At 40.5% G+C, this 17,930-nt stretch overlaps 1 protein-coding gene across 3 annotated transcripts in view; it reads left to right on the top strand.

Moving 5' to 3' along the window:
• The window catches only part of plxna2 (plexin A2), a 226,970-nt gene that overhangs the window by 195,334 nt on the left and 13,706 nt on the right, over positions 1-17,930 (top strand). For all 3 annotated transcript variants that reach the window (XM_017419193.3, XM_017419192.3, XM_037976969.1), the window contains 5 exons: positions 6,750-6,816; positions 7,013-7,159; positions 7,812-7,971; positions 10,145-10,248; positions 16,090-16,189. In XM_017419193.3, coding sequence (XP_017274682.1) covers positions 6,750-6,816; positions 7,013-7,159; positions 7,812-7,971; positions 10,145-10,248; positions 16,090-16,189 — 578 coding nt within the window. The remainder of the gene's footprint in view (positions 1-6,749; positions 6,817-7,012; positions 7,160-7,811; positions 7,972-10,144; positions 10,249-16,089; positions 16,190-17,930) is intronic.

Here is a 17,930-nt window from a genome sequence, read left to right as displayed (position 1 = left end):
TCAAACTCATTTATTACCAAAGATCAGATTAATAAAATAAATAAGCAGTATATTTTTTTGTTAAAAAAAATCATGTATTCAGCCATATTAAATTGTAGCTGACATTTTTTCAAGTACAGCTACAATGTAGATAATCTGCTGTTCCCATGTGCATTTCAGTGAATTAGCATGTCACCTATGGTCCTGATGTTCAACAATGGGAGTTTATAAATACAAGTTTGACATGTCAGACTTAGCTTAATACGATTAAGTTGTTGATTTTGTTGTTTTTAATGGCAGGACAGAAGAAAAATCCCCACAGAAACAGTATGAATTAAAACTGAATCAGAATATACTACCTTATGTTCAGTGACAAGTCTTTCAAATTAAAGACAACTCAAATGGCTAAACTCTTGGTATTCAAAATGAGGTCTGTAAACATTACATGTAAACTTTACACTTAGATGTATTCGGAGGAAGACTGGTATGTACTTTGATGCATGCAAACTCAAGCATAGGCAGTATAGCCACAGGGCACGTGAGCTACTCTATGACACACCAACTAAGTGATATCACGGTACTTTCCTAGCAAAAGCAGAACACTTCTAATTATCGTTTTCTTTTAATTGCAGTAAAATTCAGTGGAAAAATCCTTGCCATCAGTAGTCACTGTACAGAAAAAAGAAACACGTTACAACAGTGGAAAATTTGAATAAAAGCGAGGACTATTGATTAACATAAACCATTCTTGTCTCTCATACGTAAAGAAAATCCAGCGTCTGTCATGATTTATCCCTGGTTCTCTCACATATTGTCTGGTCTTTCAGTAGGGAAGATTATCGCCTGACTATGCTGTTTTAATGTTTGAGTATTTTTTAACAATGTATAATCTGTACTTGATTGGACATGAAAAATGCAAATTCAAGTCTTAACTGTGCTGTAATATATGTTGAAAATGTGGTTTGATGAGTGATAAATAACAACGGGGAATGTGGGTCTTTGACCTGTTTGCAGGATTAAGTTAAGTATCCATTAAAACAAGCGTCTGATGGGATTTGACATTGATTTTTTTTTTCTTTTGACATTTTTTAGAGTCAGAAAGTAACCAAAAGCTGGTTCAGATAGGATGTCAAAAATTTGTATTATTTCCAGGATGGTGAGAAACAAATCATTGTTTTTCAGGGCTTATTTAACTGTAATAGTTCCAAAGAAGAAACATGGCTCATATTAGCCAAGTGGCTTGTGTTCAAAATGCCAGAAAGGTATTCATCACTTGTTATAAAACTTGTGTTTTTTTTCCCCATTATCCTCTGCTCAGAAATAAAATACCTCCAGTCAGAAAAGTTTCTTGAATCGCGTGCACTCAGGCTCGTCTGAAGTGTGTTTTTCAGTGAAACCCAAGTCTCTTTTAGTGTTTAAAGGTTTCAAATGCCTCCTGGTTTTTTTTTGTCTTGATGGGGAAAGATTTCCGTTTGTATATACACTTATTTTTCTGAAAGCTTCTTGAAAGAACAATCTAAGCTTTGTGATTGATTTCCTCACCCTTTGGTGTACTAAGCAGGATCGATTCAGTGCCCCATAATGTTTACGGTAGATTTTATTTGGTTTAGAAGAATGCGTTCCTGCTTTTTTCCCTCTGTTGCTAATCGAAATCCTCCTTTTCTCCCCGTGTCTGTCATTAAGGGCTTTTCTTGCCGGGTATCAGTTTTTATTCAAACCTGTGTGGCGTGCCAGACATCAAACCACATCAGAATAGTCACTTCCTTTTCCATTAAGATCTACTCTCCATTATCTCTCGTGCCTTAACTTTTGCCACTTTTTACCCAGTTTCTTTATCTTCTTCATAATGTTCCTTTAATGGAATCACAGAACATTGCTTCTATCACCTTGAGACTCTTCAGTCTTGTCTTATTTTTCTTCTCAGCATTTTTGTAATGAGATTTCCGCCCATGCAGAGCAATGGAGTACAGTGTTATTACAAGCGCGAGTATTGTGTTTGGCATTAGTTTCACTGAAAGACGCTTCACTCGCTGCTAAAACAACCCCCCATGCACGCTCGCTACCATTAGGAAACCAGAGACGGGGGCCCCTCTTAAACACCATGTGGGATAATGAAATTCTGATGTTCATTAATGAAACTCAATTAACAGAAAGAAGGAAGGGGAGGAGAACGAGGAGGACAAGAAGGAAAGGAGAAGGAGGAGAACAAAGCGCCTCTCCCAGCCGACATTCGAAGGGAGCAATATTAAGAAGGAGTCAGCACAGCCCCCGCACAAAAGGCTTTATTTGACTTCCTTCTTCGGGACTTGCGGAGCTTATTAAAATGTTTAATAGGTTCCATTAACTTCTAACACGCCACGTCTCATAAAAGCAAAAAGAAGGGGGGTATAGTAGGCATGGGGGTGTTGGTGGGAGGGGTACACTTTAGTAGAAGAAGGAGGGCAGTTACACAGGGATTTCAGGTACTGTCCAAAAGAGTTTCATCATATTATATTTTGGGATGTCCATTGTGAAAACACAATGTAAAGCTTTTGTAGCTCTTTTAGGGGTTTCTAAACTCTGAATATTGAGTGGATAGCTTAAGGCCCCACCCACACTGCTCCAGATATTTTACCCACCTGTAGTTCACACATAAACATAATTTTTGGTGGAAAAAACCCAAAATATTTAAAACTGTTGTTTAAAAAAACATATATATATAAACATATATATATATATATATATATATATATATATATATATATATATATATATATTTTTTTTTAATGGCTGTAACTCAGGAATTTTACAGATACTGACCTAAAATCTGGTGTAGTAGCAGAGCCAACAGATTGCACAAGAGTTTTGTTTAATATTTTGCTATTTACTACTTGGATTCAACTCTGTCTGTCAGCAAGAAGTAATCATTGGATGTCCATCTATAACTGATTAACTTTTGGAGCCAACCCAATTCACAGCTAATCAAAATTGGCTATATTTCTGTCAGTTTGACAGGTACTGAGCTTGCTGAGAGTCATGTAAAACAGATACAATGAGCATGACATCTCATGATATTACACAAGATCATGCATGTTTTTATTTTCAACGGTTGACCAAAATGGCTAGAATATCATTTCTCATCACAAGATGATCTTAGTTTAAAACTCTAGCATGAAAGGCAGCGGGCGACATGCGTTTGTCTAAATTATAAATCAGTTTCTGGTGATTTTGAGTGAACTTGATGTATGGAACTTTTAAGAAATGCAGCCTGTTTCCTGCATGCTCACTATCACTTTGCGCCCTAGAAACCGTAGTAACAATGGAGTAGTTGTGTTTTTTTTTTCTATGTCTGTCTTTCTTTTCAAATTGTAAAAGATATCAAATGAAAAAAAAAAAAAATCTACAAAATGGCTCCATTATGAAACTTTGAACCAAGCTTAGAATGTTTTTCTCTTCTGATGTTGTCCCCATATAGTTGCATCACATGGGAATTTCAGTATTGTTGTTTTAATCGTTTGGAGTTTAAAATAATATCCAGTGTTAATACACTAACACTCCTAATAGGACCTAATAGTGTTGAGAGTGAGGAGTGTGTGCACATTTTTGTCCATTTCCATTTCACTTGTGTTCCTCTATATTTGCTGAAAAGACGGACAACACAATCACAGTGCTGTATTTGTGTGAACAGACAGAAAAATGTTTATTTTTATTTTTAGGGGTTTCTTTAGCAGTGTTTTCTCACATCCTGTCTGTAAAAGTGGGTAAACTAAGCTACACGCCTCACTCCTGCTTAAACATCACACCTAATAGGCTGTCATCCAGTTCGAGCCGGCTGCCAATAGACTGACCAAAAGATTTGTTCCCGGGGGAGTAGCCTCTGGCTGTAGGAGACATCATCAAAGCTCTGACAACCACACATCATTCAAGACAAAATATGAGCCTGGTTCAACTATCCTGCAGCTTGAGGTAAATTCTGTGTTTGAACAGTAAAAAACAGGGAAACGCCTCTCTTTTCCCCAGTTTATTGACAACCAAACAAACAAACAAAGAAATAAAAAAAAGGCTGACACTTTTTACGTCTCGATGACTAAATTGTTACCTGGCATGAACTGCCTGGCTCAGACAATCCTTCTGGTGCTCCTGAATCAGCTCTAGGCTCGTGCTTATAGCCCTTAAACATGACTTAACACAATTATCTCCATAATAGCCATAATCTCCGTTCAGGTCCATGCAGAACCTGAATAGGTGTAATCATCCCCAGCATTACCGAGGAGACGGAAGCCTTCTAGTTTGCCTTTAATACCCGGCTGCTTCGATGCCTGCTAATCCGAAGGTTCACGCGCCGTGAGGCCCCTCCATCCTATCCACCGCAGTAATCACAGTAATTTACTGCTACATTAAGAGGGTCCTTTTTTCAATGCATTGCCCTTTAAATTGGCAGTGATCGTGTGCAGAGCTTTGTGGAGGTGATCCCTGGCAGCCAGGTGACAATCACAAGCTGTCACACTCTTCCAGACAGCAGGGCAGTCAGAGGTGCACTTTAACATGGCATGTTAACTCGGTATTAGTAGGTGTACTGGTAGCATTTGAGCTTAGAGTTAAAATAAAAAAGAGCTCATGTTGGTATGACTACCAAGCTAACTAACCAAGAAATCAGTGTATTGATCTGTAGTTGTTGTCTTGCTTTTTAATGCAGTGTATATTTAGGTTTATGGTGGGGTCTGGTTTAATAGCCATATTATTGATTTCTAACAGAGTGAAATGACCTGGAAGGGTCTAATAGGCTTCTACGGTTGGAGTTGGTCTGATTTTCCAAATCCTAAGAAAACAAGCTTTAGTTGTTGCTTCAGCATCTCTTTTAGCGAAGCCAATATTAGTCCATACTCTATGAATGGAGAGGAGATGATTCCATTGTTCGTAGTTGTAAGATTTATTGCAACTATTAATTATTTTCATTTAGTCAGACTAGCTTTGAATTTGGTGATTTTAAAGAAATCTGAGGGCATGAGGTTGAGTGTGAGTAGCTGAGCCTAAACAACTATTTAATTAACATTTGTGGGATGTTTTTTATTTACTATTTTATCCCTTTATAAAAACATATCACTTGTTAAGTACAACAATAATAATAAATTTAATTACATACTTAATGCATTTTTCTATAGAACTGTTTTCTCAACATCTGCAGTTTCATACTTACATCTCAGGTCAGCATTAATGTGACTGATTTTTGTTGCAGTTTGGTTAACTTCATCAAATCTTTGTAAATTTCTTAAATCTTATTTAAACCTCAGGCCTTTTTTTGTTTTTTAGCAAGGTCACAAAAAAGTGTGTATAAAAGAACTAGGGAAGGTTGTTTGTTATTCAGCTAAACCTTAAAAAAAAATTCAGTACATAGTTATTAACATTTAATGCTATGGTTAAAAGCAAGCAGCAGCTAGCTGTAGCACTTTCGTTGTTGCCTGAATCACTTACAGCGGGATTTTCAAAAGATTTCTGCGGAAATACCCAAAAATGTGAAACTGATGGCAATGAAATGCAAACATTTAGTTTACATTTGTATGAAATGCTAGGAAAATTTGAACATTGGAGCTGTTTTAAGACGGCAAAATGTTTGTTGGAAGTAGGTCCACTTGGATGGTAGTGATGAGGTAGTAATGCCTTGCTGAGGGGGACACAAATCTCATCTTCAAAATTTTATAGCAGTTCATGTAAAAACCTAAATTTAAACTTCTTCATCTGTCAATTTTGCATTAAATGGTTATATTGTGAAATTTCTGATGGAAGTGTCACAGCTAACTTGTGCTGCCACACTTGCAGATAAGTATAAAGTACCATATAAATAACCGTTTTGTCTTAGCCCTGCTCGGACTAGCCATTAGTTTGTCAGTTTGGTCAAAATTAAACTTTCTCCAAGCTGAGGTCATTCAAAGAACTATCTACAACAGATAAGATATTATTTGTTCTTAACTTAACAAAGAACAACACTTCAAAAAGGTTGAAATATGCCCTTAAAACCTTCTTACAAGATCAGCTGGGAGTTTGTTTTTGCGTGTGGTTAATGAGCGTCTTCTTCTTTTTTGATAGTTAATGAGCAAAACACTCATTAACAATTTCTTTTTACCTTTTTCTAATTCTTGTTAATCTAGTTTTTCATAATGATGCTAATTAAGCAGAGGGAGAAAACTCTGCCTGGCATTGTAAGAAAGATAAGAGGAAAAACTCGTGAAAGAATTGTACACTGTCATGTTCTTTGGGGAGGAAATAGTCTAAGGTCACTGCACTCTTGTGTGTTCCTTTTTTTCTTTTGTGCCCAATCAAACCCAGCAGCAAGTTGTACCTCCATGTGTGATTGACTGGGAAGGCTGGAGGGAGGAGGGGGAGGAAGGGAGGAAATGAGAAGAGAGGAGATCGTTTTGGCTGCGATCAGGCGTTACCTGCCTGTGACAGCTCTCGTCTCTCTCAACAGCTGAGGCTTGTCGCAGCTGCTGATGTCCCGCTGTGTTGAACCACACATGAATAATCAACCACACACACACTCCCAACTGCTCCCACCCACACACACACACAGATGCCCTCTCTCCACTCAGCTCGGCTCACTATCTGAGACCACAATGTTGCATGCTGAACACAAACAAAACCAAAGGCAGGATAGCCAAGATGTCAGGGAGATCTCCCTCAGGTTTTTCCCACGACCTCATGAATTATGGAGTGCTTTTGTTTTGGGAAATTTTGGTTGATCAAAAAAAAAAACAGAATAAAAGTTGTTTCACTCCTGTTTTATGTCATTTCAGAACAGAGTCGGTTGCCGAGAAGATGCTCACAAACTGGTTCGCCTTCCTCCTTCACAAATTCCTCAAGGTTAGTCCAACAAGCAGCACATGTGGGCGTGCGTAGGTGCTCACCAGCGCACATACGAATCCATCTCTTGTATCTTATTATTAGTGTTTCCAATTTAAATACCTGATTATGCAGTCTGTGTTTTCAGGCTGATGAGGGGTTTGTTTTGATGCGGCACTGTTCTCTCATGTGTGAATGGGTGTGTTTACGTTCGCAGGAGTGTGCCGGGGAGCCTCTGTTCATGCTGTACTGCGCCATCAAGCAGCAGATGGAAAAGGGGCCCATCGACGCCATCACTGGAGAGGCCCGCTACTCCCTGAGTGAAGACAAGCTCATCCGGCAGCAGATCGAGTACAAAACCCTGGTACGTCACACTCCAGCAGCCGCAGCAGAAGGCTGCACAAAAGCTCACAGACGAACACAAATGCAAGGCTGCCAAGCTGCGGCAGACAAACAGACATAAATGCTTTAAAGAAGAAAAGAAAAAAAAAAACTAGACCAGAGAAAATTGGACATTTTTTCCACAATAAACCATTTTTGATATTACATAGCTGTTTTCCATCCCTCCATAGTGGGAAAGAAATTGCTCAGTGGTCTCACAGGATGTCATGTTGGTCCAACATCAGGGTAGGTGGTCGAGGAGCCTGAAAGAAACCAACCCGACTCCCCTTCCCAGGTTTCACATGCACACAGAGGAAACGAAAAGCTCTCACACAACCAGCATGTGACTTGACAGTGCTCTGATTGCACTGACTGGGAATTTGGCTCATTACGTGCTAATACCCCGGCAGAGCTGGAAATTGGTGTCCCGCCGAAGGTGTGAAATTAGATTTTGGGTTGCCAGTAAGAGCGGAAATGGTTTCTCAAAGCCCCTGCTATGCTCCGAGGAGACTGTAATGAGGGCAAAGCCTCAAGCTGGACCCAAGTCGAGTCGGAAAACAGGATGCCTCGAGCGTCTTTCCCTCTGCGATGTTTCAATCGTTCTCCCTTCTGTTGTTCCCATTTTCCCAATGCAGATCCTAAACTGTGTGAACCCTGACAACGAAAACAGTCCGGAGATTCCAGTGAAGGTGCTGAACTGTGACACCATCACCCAAGTGAAGGAGAAGATCCTTGACGCTGTTTACAAGAACATGCCCTATTCTCAGCGGCCACGAGCTGTCGACATGGACCTAGGTACAGTACAATCATGCACGCACACACACACACACACACACACACAAACAGTAAACACACAGTCTAAAGATGCACAGATGCAGCTGGCAGGTGGAAAGTCCTTCACACCAACAGATCCGTGTATCAGTGAGAGGACGCCTAGGCATGTGTACAGATTATCAGTGCATTAGTGTGATAAAACTGCTTTAGCAGCCCTGCCAGCCTCAGCATGCTGCTGCCAGGCCTTCGATCAAACTGACTGACAATGTGTGGCGCAGCTCTCCGTCTGGCTGCATTCACTGCCTGCCACTGCCAAGAAGGCGCAGTCGATTTAAACAGAGAAGTGGTGTTTGTCTTTACATGAGTGTGTTTTTACATCTGCAACGTCGCCGCTGCAGGTATGAGCTGACAGACTGGTTCGCCTGCCTCAGACTAAGCTCGGCTCCCACGCAGTCTGCCACTTCCATCCTTGCCGCTCCATACCTTTTCTTGTATCGCTGCGTCCCTCCTATTTTCCCTCCCACTTCTCATTGGCGAGGAGAACAATAAGTCCCCCCCCCATGCTTGTTACAAATAATCACGCCGTCCATCTCTCCACAGTAAATAACTGCTTGAAAATATTACATCTGTGTGAGACTTTCTGCGTGTGCGCGTCTCATCTTAGAGTGATGGTGACGGTAGGTGGTTTTGTTGTGCCGAGCGGAGAAGTCACTTGGTCATCTGGCAGAGACGCGCAGTAATAAAACCCAGTCAACGAAGGGGAAAATCAATGATCATTCTAAGCATGAGGCCTACGTTGGTTATCCACTGCACTGTCAGTACCCTTATTATCATTACATTACCGCTCAATGACCCCATCAGCCAGTGACCTCCACCAGCATTGCTTATTGCCCCTACCTGTTAGCCATGCTTCTCTTTTCTTCTCCTGAAAGGAGGTAATTTTCTCAGAGCTCACGTTTTTCATCCTGTCTCGTCGGCTCCACTCCTCTTTTCTTCCTCCCATTGATGGGACAACTGCTGCTTTTGTGACACATGTACCAATTAAAGTGAGCAGCCTGCCTGCATATACATCTTACAATTGTTCAGGTGGAATATTAAATTAAGATGCATACCGATTTCTGTCTGGGACGCAGGGATACTGCAGATACCTACTCATTTGTGTGCATGCAGAAATCTGTCTCTTACCATTTTTCAACTAAATCATCTCTGTTTTTTGATCTGGTTCTTTCTCCGAACTTTATGATTTGGCCAACACTGACAGCAGGTTTTACTAGCACCAATATTAGGAGGGTCCTATTTCACATATTCAGATACTCATAAATGCCATTGATTTTAGGTAGAGTGACAAAATAAAAAGTTTTCTGCTTCTCACCAAGTTTTAAAATGAGGTAAATATGACCTCAGATAAACAACATTGCATGGCATTATTCATAATCTTGATTAGGTGAACATCATAAAGGCATTTGTTTTTATGTGTATATGTATGTGTGTGAGGGCATTAAGTGAACATTGAAAAAAATCAAAGAGTTACAGCTTAGGCATAGTTCACACTAAAATACATTTTTGCCTGTCATTTGTCATTTCTAAAAAAAATATCCAAATAGATACAGCACTATGCCTACTTAAAAAAAATGACCCAAAACTGTAGTAACTATGCCAGGCCTGTATGCGGTGCTCTAACACTGCAGTAAAAACAGACAAAAAACAAGAAACAAGGCATGAAAAATTTTCTTTCACCCAGTCGTTGCAAGTGTTTGGAATCCATGTTGAACCTTTTTCAGTCTTTTTTTTTTTTTTGCAAAATGTATACACACCGCAAGCAAACTTTTGCCAAAAGTTTGTGCAAATGTGTTAATCTGTGCATCCAAGTGAAAATATTTCAGTTTTTTTCTTACGATTTTGAATCTCCTACTAGTGCTTAAAGATTGTATCCCAATAAGACATTTAGATGACTTTAAGACTTAATTATGACTGTTTATTATGTCTTGACACGTAAAACTAACCAAGTAGGACTTGTCCTCCATGTGCTTTTAAATATAAATGTTATGTTTTAAAAAATGTACGACAGCTCTGACGCAAAAAGCACAGAAAAAATGACTGTCCCTCAGGATGATGTATAGCTAGCTACAGATGCGTGTTTACAGCGCTGCTGCACTTGTTTATACTTCTTTTTATTTGTATTTGTTCCTGTCAGAGTGGCGTCAGGGCCGAATGGCTCGTGTGGTGTTGCAGGATGAAGACATCACCACCAAGATCGAAAACGACTGGAAGAGACTAAACACTCTCTTGCACTACCAGGTAAGCTCAGAGGATCATTTTAGTGTAATGTTTTACCTAATTGACTCTCAACCGTCACCCTTTTTTTCTGCCAGGAAAAGTCTCATTTCAGTCCAATTTCTGCTGTGGCTTTTATTATGGAAATTGTTCCACCTACACTGACAAACTTTGATGTTTCCTGCACTTGACTTTAAGGCAGCCAATTTTCAGCCCCTCATTTGCATTTTTCACGCCTGGTGTAATCCAACTGACTCACAGAATAAAGGACAATTACCGTACAGGTGGCAGGAGAGGTGAATTCTCAGCGTCTCAGCTGACATTTCTCCCTCCTTCCTGAGAAGATGAAGCGACGAGAGGAAAGAGTCTCTTTACTTTTCTTTCTCTCTCCCTCTCTCGGCGGTGATCTCTACACCAACAACATTTTGCGCGTCATTTGAGTGCACATAAGTTCATTCTCCACCCCCTGTTTCACTGATAGAAGAGCAGTGAGCTAAAGTGGAGGGAAAATTGAGAACAGGAAAGAAGTTTTTACATTTTTCAGGAAAATTTAAGATAGGTGAATAACAAAAAAGACCAAGTGGGAGTTTGTGGAAGCTGAAGAGAAATAATATAGATGAATAAAGGAATAAAAAAAAAGATCAAGCAGGAGCGAATAAGACAGCAGCTATTCTCCAAAAGGTCATGAATCTTTTGCTGTTCATGTTCAGCCATTTTTTTTCCCATCAGTCAACCAGGTGTCATCTGCCTGCAAAAAAACAGGGGGCTTGTTCTGGGTTACCTGCTGATAGGTAGTGCTTTTAGTTAGAATCAGAGATCAGTAGCACAGAGGCTGGAGCTGACACTCTGTCCACAAATAAAAAAAAAGTAAAAGGATGAGGTGGTGAGCCTGCAGAACTCACAACAGGGAGTCAGAGTGAACTCCTGCTCCCCAGGAACAGGCAGCGGAACTCGGCAGATGTAGGAGTCATCAGACAAGGGGACACATCAAAATGTCCTTCACCCAGAACTCAGCACCCTGCAGCTTCTCTCCCTTTTGTCTTTCCACTATTTTACCCTTCATTTGACTTTTTTATCACAATTCTTTTCAGCTTTGTTTACATTTAACCTTTTTTTAATCCCCTATTTCCCTGTCATGAGCAATGATGGTTCTTCTTAACCTTCATTTTCTGTTTCTCCTTCTCTTCCTTGTACAATTGAAGCGTCTCGTCTTTGTCTTAACACTGTTTTGAGTTGATGAAGCAGACCAGTGCGGTTGCTTCCACACCATAATGGGCTTCTCTGTTGTTGTTTTTTTTTTTTTTGCACTTCTTCGTCTCACAGTCTGCCTCCCATCGTTAGCCAAGAGATGCTCTACAGAGCCACGTGCACCTGGCCACTTCACTTTTTGTTCTCTTGCGCAATAGCAGATCACACGACGGCTATTGATCATGGGTCCAAGTCTGCCTGCACCGTGAAGCCCAAGCTCATGTAAGTTCAGAGAAGGCAGGAAGAAGGGGAAGTATAAATGAAAAGGGCAGCTTGGTGGTGAAAGAAATCAAGAGTAGGATGGAGAGATATTTTTGCATCATTACTGTTTTGATGAGCTGGCAATGGCCCCCTCGTGTGAGCGTGCGTGTTTGTGTCACACACCACGGCGCTGAAATGGCAGCTGTGACAACACATGTGCCGCCACATATAAAAACAAGGCAGCTCAGCTCATTAAGCCCAAGAGTGAGGGAAAACGCTGGAAGAAGGAATGTGAATAGGTAAAGAGGAAAGGGTGAAAGGAGCTCTGAAATATGCAGAGTGAGTCGGAGCATCACTCTGAGTATTTGCTAATTCTCAGCAGAAACACAAACCAAGACATTAAAATTCATACAGCGGGTCTCAGAGCTACCCAAGAAACGCCATTGGCTGTTTACACTGCCACATTGGAAATAATGGTTTACACAAGTTGGATATGGAAATGCACACCTTTCCACTCTGCTAAAATGAAGAACTTAAATGCACAAACTGAAAATGAGCTCCACATCTTTATTCATCACCTTTGTATTCATAGTCAGGGGACTGAACTCCTGCCCTAAAACCAGTTTCTCTCCTTTTCTTTTGTTTTGTTTTTTTTGCATATACAAAGATAAAAGGTTATTGAAGTGCCAACAAATGCTTTTTAACACAGTGATTGGGTGCAAGCGCTGTACATTTTTGTATCTTCTCATCTGTACCTTTGATAGAACAATTTTGCCACCATCATGATAAAAATGTTCTGGCTCGTTCAGGTACAGAAATAATTTTCTCTAATTAAGTTTATGTATATTATGTCAGTTCACAACAAAAGTCATCTCAGAGCACTACACAAAAGAACAAAAAAAAGTCCAAATCTTAAATTTAATTTAAATCCAAATGCAAATCCAATTACGCTCAGTTCATTCTTGCTATAATAAAATACATTCACATTTTGTACATTCTGAAATTCCAATTAGTAAAACTTATTTATCTAAGGAAGCCAGCAGACATTGAGGAGCATTGTCACAATCTCACATCTATTTAAACCCACCTTTTGACAGGGAAAACATGCAAACTCCATTAAAAATTGCGCATGTTCAGTTTTCTTTTCATCCTAGATTCTAAGCAGAAATCCCACACTGAGGTGTCAGATCACCCTCATACGGCCCATTTTCTCAGACCATAGTTCAGCAGGTTTGGCTACACTTTATTGCATAACAAGATACAATCATGTACCCTTGACTGACAGAAATTGTTAGAATAATTTGTAAAAAGTTAAAACTAAAGTCCACAGCAAGTACTTTAAAGACTTTACAGCACTAGAGCTGTGTTTTGATACCTGCACAGGAGCTCTCCTATGACCCCGATTATCCAGATCTGACCACACCAACGATAATTGATAACTAATTTTAAAAAAAAGCTTTAAATGTTTATTTTTAAAAAATGTACTCCGGTCTATTAAATCATAAACATGAGAGCAGTTGCTAAGGTAGGTATACAGCTGGTTGAGGCAGGTACGATGTGGGCAGACTTGGGCAACAAAACAATGCTTAGAATTAAGTGAGACAACAATGGAAAATTCACCAATTTTCTCACAATTGTGAATCACCAACTAGTCTCCAGAAGCTGCAGTCCAGTGAGATACTACCCTCAGCTTGACTCCATAATCTTATCACAAGTCTTAGTCTAGGCAGAGGCCAGTGTGGCAATTCCTGTTTTAAATTCTCAGCAACCAACCAATGCCAGTGTGTGTAGGACTCACCTCATTGGGTATGCTGCTACTGCTACCACTATTCTCCCTCATTCTCCACCCAAGAACCCAGAAGACTGTCACCACAATGATAAACGACCACAACCTTGCTACAGAGGTTTGGGCATGCTCAAAACCATTGTGCCATATCATGCTGATTCTTAATATACACCTGAAGATTTTGTCAAGACCCTGCTAGGACCATGCATGTTCTGGCTGATTTATGGGGTGGGGGTCATTGCCGGCTCATCATCTTGGTCTTCAAGTTCTGCAGAAACCTGTTATTCACTCAGCATTCAAATCAGGTGTGTCAAAGCAGAGAAACATCAAAAACATGCAGAATAGTGGCCCTTGAGGACCAGTATTGAACACCAGTGATCTAATGTGAAGGGCCCTAAAGGGCAGTCATTACTAGGAGGCTTGTTGTTCCTCTTTAGCTAAAATTTGGTTGGTGACATTTTTAAATGTCCTCTGTGATGATGGTTGTGGGACATTGATAACCACTCCAGAAAAGCCTGCCATAGAGGTCCTTTTACCTCTTTGCAGGTGCTTGGAGGATTTGGGACTGTTTTCACATTGAGTGGGAAATATGAAGCTTTTTGAGTAGTAACGACTACTCTGTTCGGGTGAGACTGAACATGCTTAGCCGATCCAGCACTTCTGCCCCTCACTGAGTTATGTGCACATGTGATTGTTTTCCAGCCGCTGGGCTGAGTCAAATCCTCTGATAGGCATCGTGATCTGAGAGAATCCAAGAGAGATGGGATACCGAGGGAAACGGATTTGGGGGAGGGCTGAAGAAAGAAAGATAGAAGATGACCACACGCTGCTGTCTGGTCGACTCGCCTCTGTCTAATGGAAGGTCTTATCTCAGGCGGGGCCCACAGCCCTTATCACACCTGCCCACTATCAGCCCCACGCTGGATTATCCCTGAAGGGCGAATCTGCACACCTTCAATCATTTACTGTTATCACAAGGACCCATCTCTGCTCCAACTTCTCTGTCAGCCATAAAAAGCATAAAGAAAGAGAGAGAGAGAGAGAGATGAAGGCACATGTAACAGGAAGGGGAGTACTGCGAAGCTATTTCATGCTCCCAGGAGAAAATGTATCACAGGAATAGCAGTGGAAACTTCATGGAAGTCTACAGTGACTGTGTGTTAGAGCTGGTCTATGCACCGTCAGCCAAGGGCAGGCTGCAGGATGGAGAGGCAGCAGAAATTAGGTTCAGGTAAGTAGGGATAAATGAAACGTAGGTAAGGTGGGAAAGGTCAACAATGTGAGTCGTGAGTGAAAGGAAGACTATTTTCTATTTCCTTCTGCATGGCCTCAGTCCATGACCTATATATTTAAAAGGATTTCTCCAAATGCCATCCGCAATTTTGAGTGTTTCTCCAAAACGATCAGCAGAGGCTCCACGGCAACTCCAATTAATGCCAAAACCGAGATATGTTTAAAAAAGGCAGGAGAAAGGAGTGAGGACCTGAGTTCTAACAACACAGGAGAGAAATTACACCCTAAATTCCCAAATTTCAGTGGCGTTGTTCCAAGACAACACAAGGAGTTTCCCTATTGTTTCTTTGAGCATTGCTTTTTTAGAGCCTGGCATTTGCCTTTTGTTTATTTCTCCACCAGAGGCTCATCAGTTTGTCTTTGCAGAAAGCCCTCCTCGGGGTGAGCTGTAAATGCCAGCCAACAAGCTCTTTGTTGTTTCGGGTTTGTTTTGTTTTTTTCCAAGAAGAACTGCAAGTTCTGTTTGCTGTGTTCTGCATTTCTCAAGCCGAGATGTTTTGGTACGCTAACAGCAGTGGCATTCATTAATTACACAGTTGGACTGATGAAATATCTCCTTCGAAAAGCAGCTCATCAAGCTAATTTTTTTAGGGCGTCCTCCGAATTGTAGGCTGTTCCTTTTTCTACCATCCTGTCTGTAATGTTTGGAGCCAGAGGGGGGGAAAAGGATGAAGCTGAGCGTCAGTCTCATCTTTTAACACCTCCACCCTTCTTCTCTGGCTCTTAGTACTGTTTCATTGCTATTATTAAACCAGTTTTTTTTTTTTTTTTAAGGGAGTGAAGTAAACACAAGATGAGATAGTCAGCATCCTTGTCTCTTTGTCTTTCCTCTGTCAGTTTCTTTTTCCTTCCTCGACTCTCTCTGTTAGCGTCTTTTACCGGATCCACAGCCTACCTCACGTCTCTGAGGTTTGGGAAGGGATTGACAATGACAATGACAGTCATGTTTAGTACCGTCATCATGCAGCCACAGCACTTTGCTGTGCTGAAAAAAAAGCCACAGGGCTGTGGCACAAAACAGCGGGGAGTGCAGAGATGACACGGTAACTTTTGAGCTAGATTTTGCTCAGGGAATTGTTTGCTTGTGGTTGTACATCTCCTCATGTTGTTGTTTCTTTTCTTCATGGTATGAAATATTTGTGAGAACATGTTAGACACAAATGCATCTGGTAGTTTGTGGGATTGAGGGATAAACTCTGCTTAGGGTGGATTTTAAATCCAAAGTGCAAAATCATTTTTTTAATGAAGTAAAGCAAATGAATGTGTAATAAATGCGAAAAAACCCCACATTTTTACATTTATATTTTTGGTATGAAAAGTTGTCTCTCTTCACACAGGTGTCAGACCGCAGCGTGGTGGCTCTGGTGCCCAAACAGACCTCATCGTACAACATCCCTCCCTCAGCCAGCATATCACGGGCCTCCATCAGCCGATATGGTGAGTCATCCTCTCTGTAAGAAGGCTCTGACAGGTTAGGAAGTTCTGAACTTGTGTTCTTATTCAGGTAATCCAATATGGCTTATTGCTCTTGTTGGCATACAGACACACATATACAAAGAAATATTTCACAATGAAAAAGCCAAATCCACTTACCCCCAAAGCAATAGTTTTGGTTTTACATTTTCGGCATAAGGTTGCAAAGGTTTTTTTTTTTTTTTTTTTTTGTAGCAGATACAAATAGAAGAGTTAGAAGGTGGCTTGGTTATAACATGTTCCCACGTAACAGAAAAAGCAACAATGCTCTGTTTTGTATTCCTATTCAAGGTTGGTGGGGTGGACGGGAGTTCAGTTTAGAGTCATCTTTTACCCTAACTTGCATTTTTGATGACCGTGAATAGAAACCAAAGTACCTGGGGGGAAATAAACCACATATGCTCAGGAAGAACAATTTACCTTCACATAGAAAGACTGCAGGCAAGACTTCTCACCTCTTAGGTGACAGTGCCAACCACCTCACCATCATGCTGCTCTTTATTATTGCTTTATGGGATTAAAAACAAACAAAAAATCCATCTTGCCATCCATTCTATGGAAAGCCTCCTTCTGATTAGCTCCAAAGACCAGTTTACAGGCAAAGCCATATTTAATATTTGTAATCATAGTCTACACACTTGGGATTTGGGGCAAAAAGTCCCACCTGCCCACCTGCACTTAATCCTAGTGTCTCATGACCTTTCCCTTTCATCAAATAACTAATTACAAGTAAAGATATTAGAAAAATGAATATCTGAACATACTCCACCATGGTGAAACTGCATAAATGAACAGGAATCAGCACCTGGAAAAACGAATTTTAGAGGCGTGTATTTTTTTGTTGTTTTTTTTTTAATTAGGAAATTGTCCAAGTCATTTATTGAGACCTAAAACTTATGCTACAGCTATGTAACTGGGAGTGGGGCTTATTTTGTTTCCGCTTCAACTTCTGCTTTATGTTCCGGTGGCCAGCTTACCATCGACACAGTTTATGGTCAGCTCCAACAGGCTGTAATGAATTAAAGTTCAGCTCCATACGCTCTTTACACAAAGTTGTGGAAAGGAACGATGACCTGCCTCCAGGCCTATTTTAATGCTTTCTCCTATGAAGAATAAACACTTGTCAACAGATCTAGTATTCATGTGACTGAACAAATAGAAGGCCAAAAAGTACATTGTATGTTAAGTACTGGATGAAAAAACTATTATAAACACTTAAAAAATATACTTTGCTGCTCTTCACAATCAGCCACAGAGCCAACCGTCCATGACGTATTGCATGTTTTAAATCTTGATCAACATGTAGTGTTGTCAACATGTAGGTTGTCCTTCTTCAGATATTTCTGAAGGGAAGCAGGGAAAGATGTTCAAAAAGAGCATCAGGATTGGCCAAATGTGCCCCTCTCCTTTCATTTCATTGGCCGTAACATTTGTACACACCTCCTAATGCAGAATGGGTCATCAATATTCTATATTGCTTTACAGAAAAAAAAAAGCTGTTTCAAAGTGTCAGTTTTGGTCATCACTGGACCAGGATAGAGGTGTTAAAATGTTCTGTTTACTAAAACATACTGTCTACTTAGGCCCAAGTGCACACAGATCCTGTCAGATTTAGATGGAGTTTGTGTTGCTTGTTTCCAATTTTGGACCTTTGCCAGACTGATGCAGGAGTAGCACCAGCACCAGGCAACAAGTGATTGCTAAT

This window comes from Kryptolebias marmoratus, linkage group LG8, assembly GCF_001649575.2.
Source record: "Kryptolebias marmoratus isolate JLee-2015 linkage group LG8, ASM164957v2, whole genome shotgun sequence".
NCBI classification, from domain to species: domain Eukaryota; kingdom Metazoa; phylum Chordata; class Actinopteri; order Cyprinodontiformes; family Rivulidae; genus Kryptolebias; species Kryptolebias marmoratus.
This window is presented reverse-complemented; position numbering and strand designations above follow the sequence as displayed.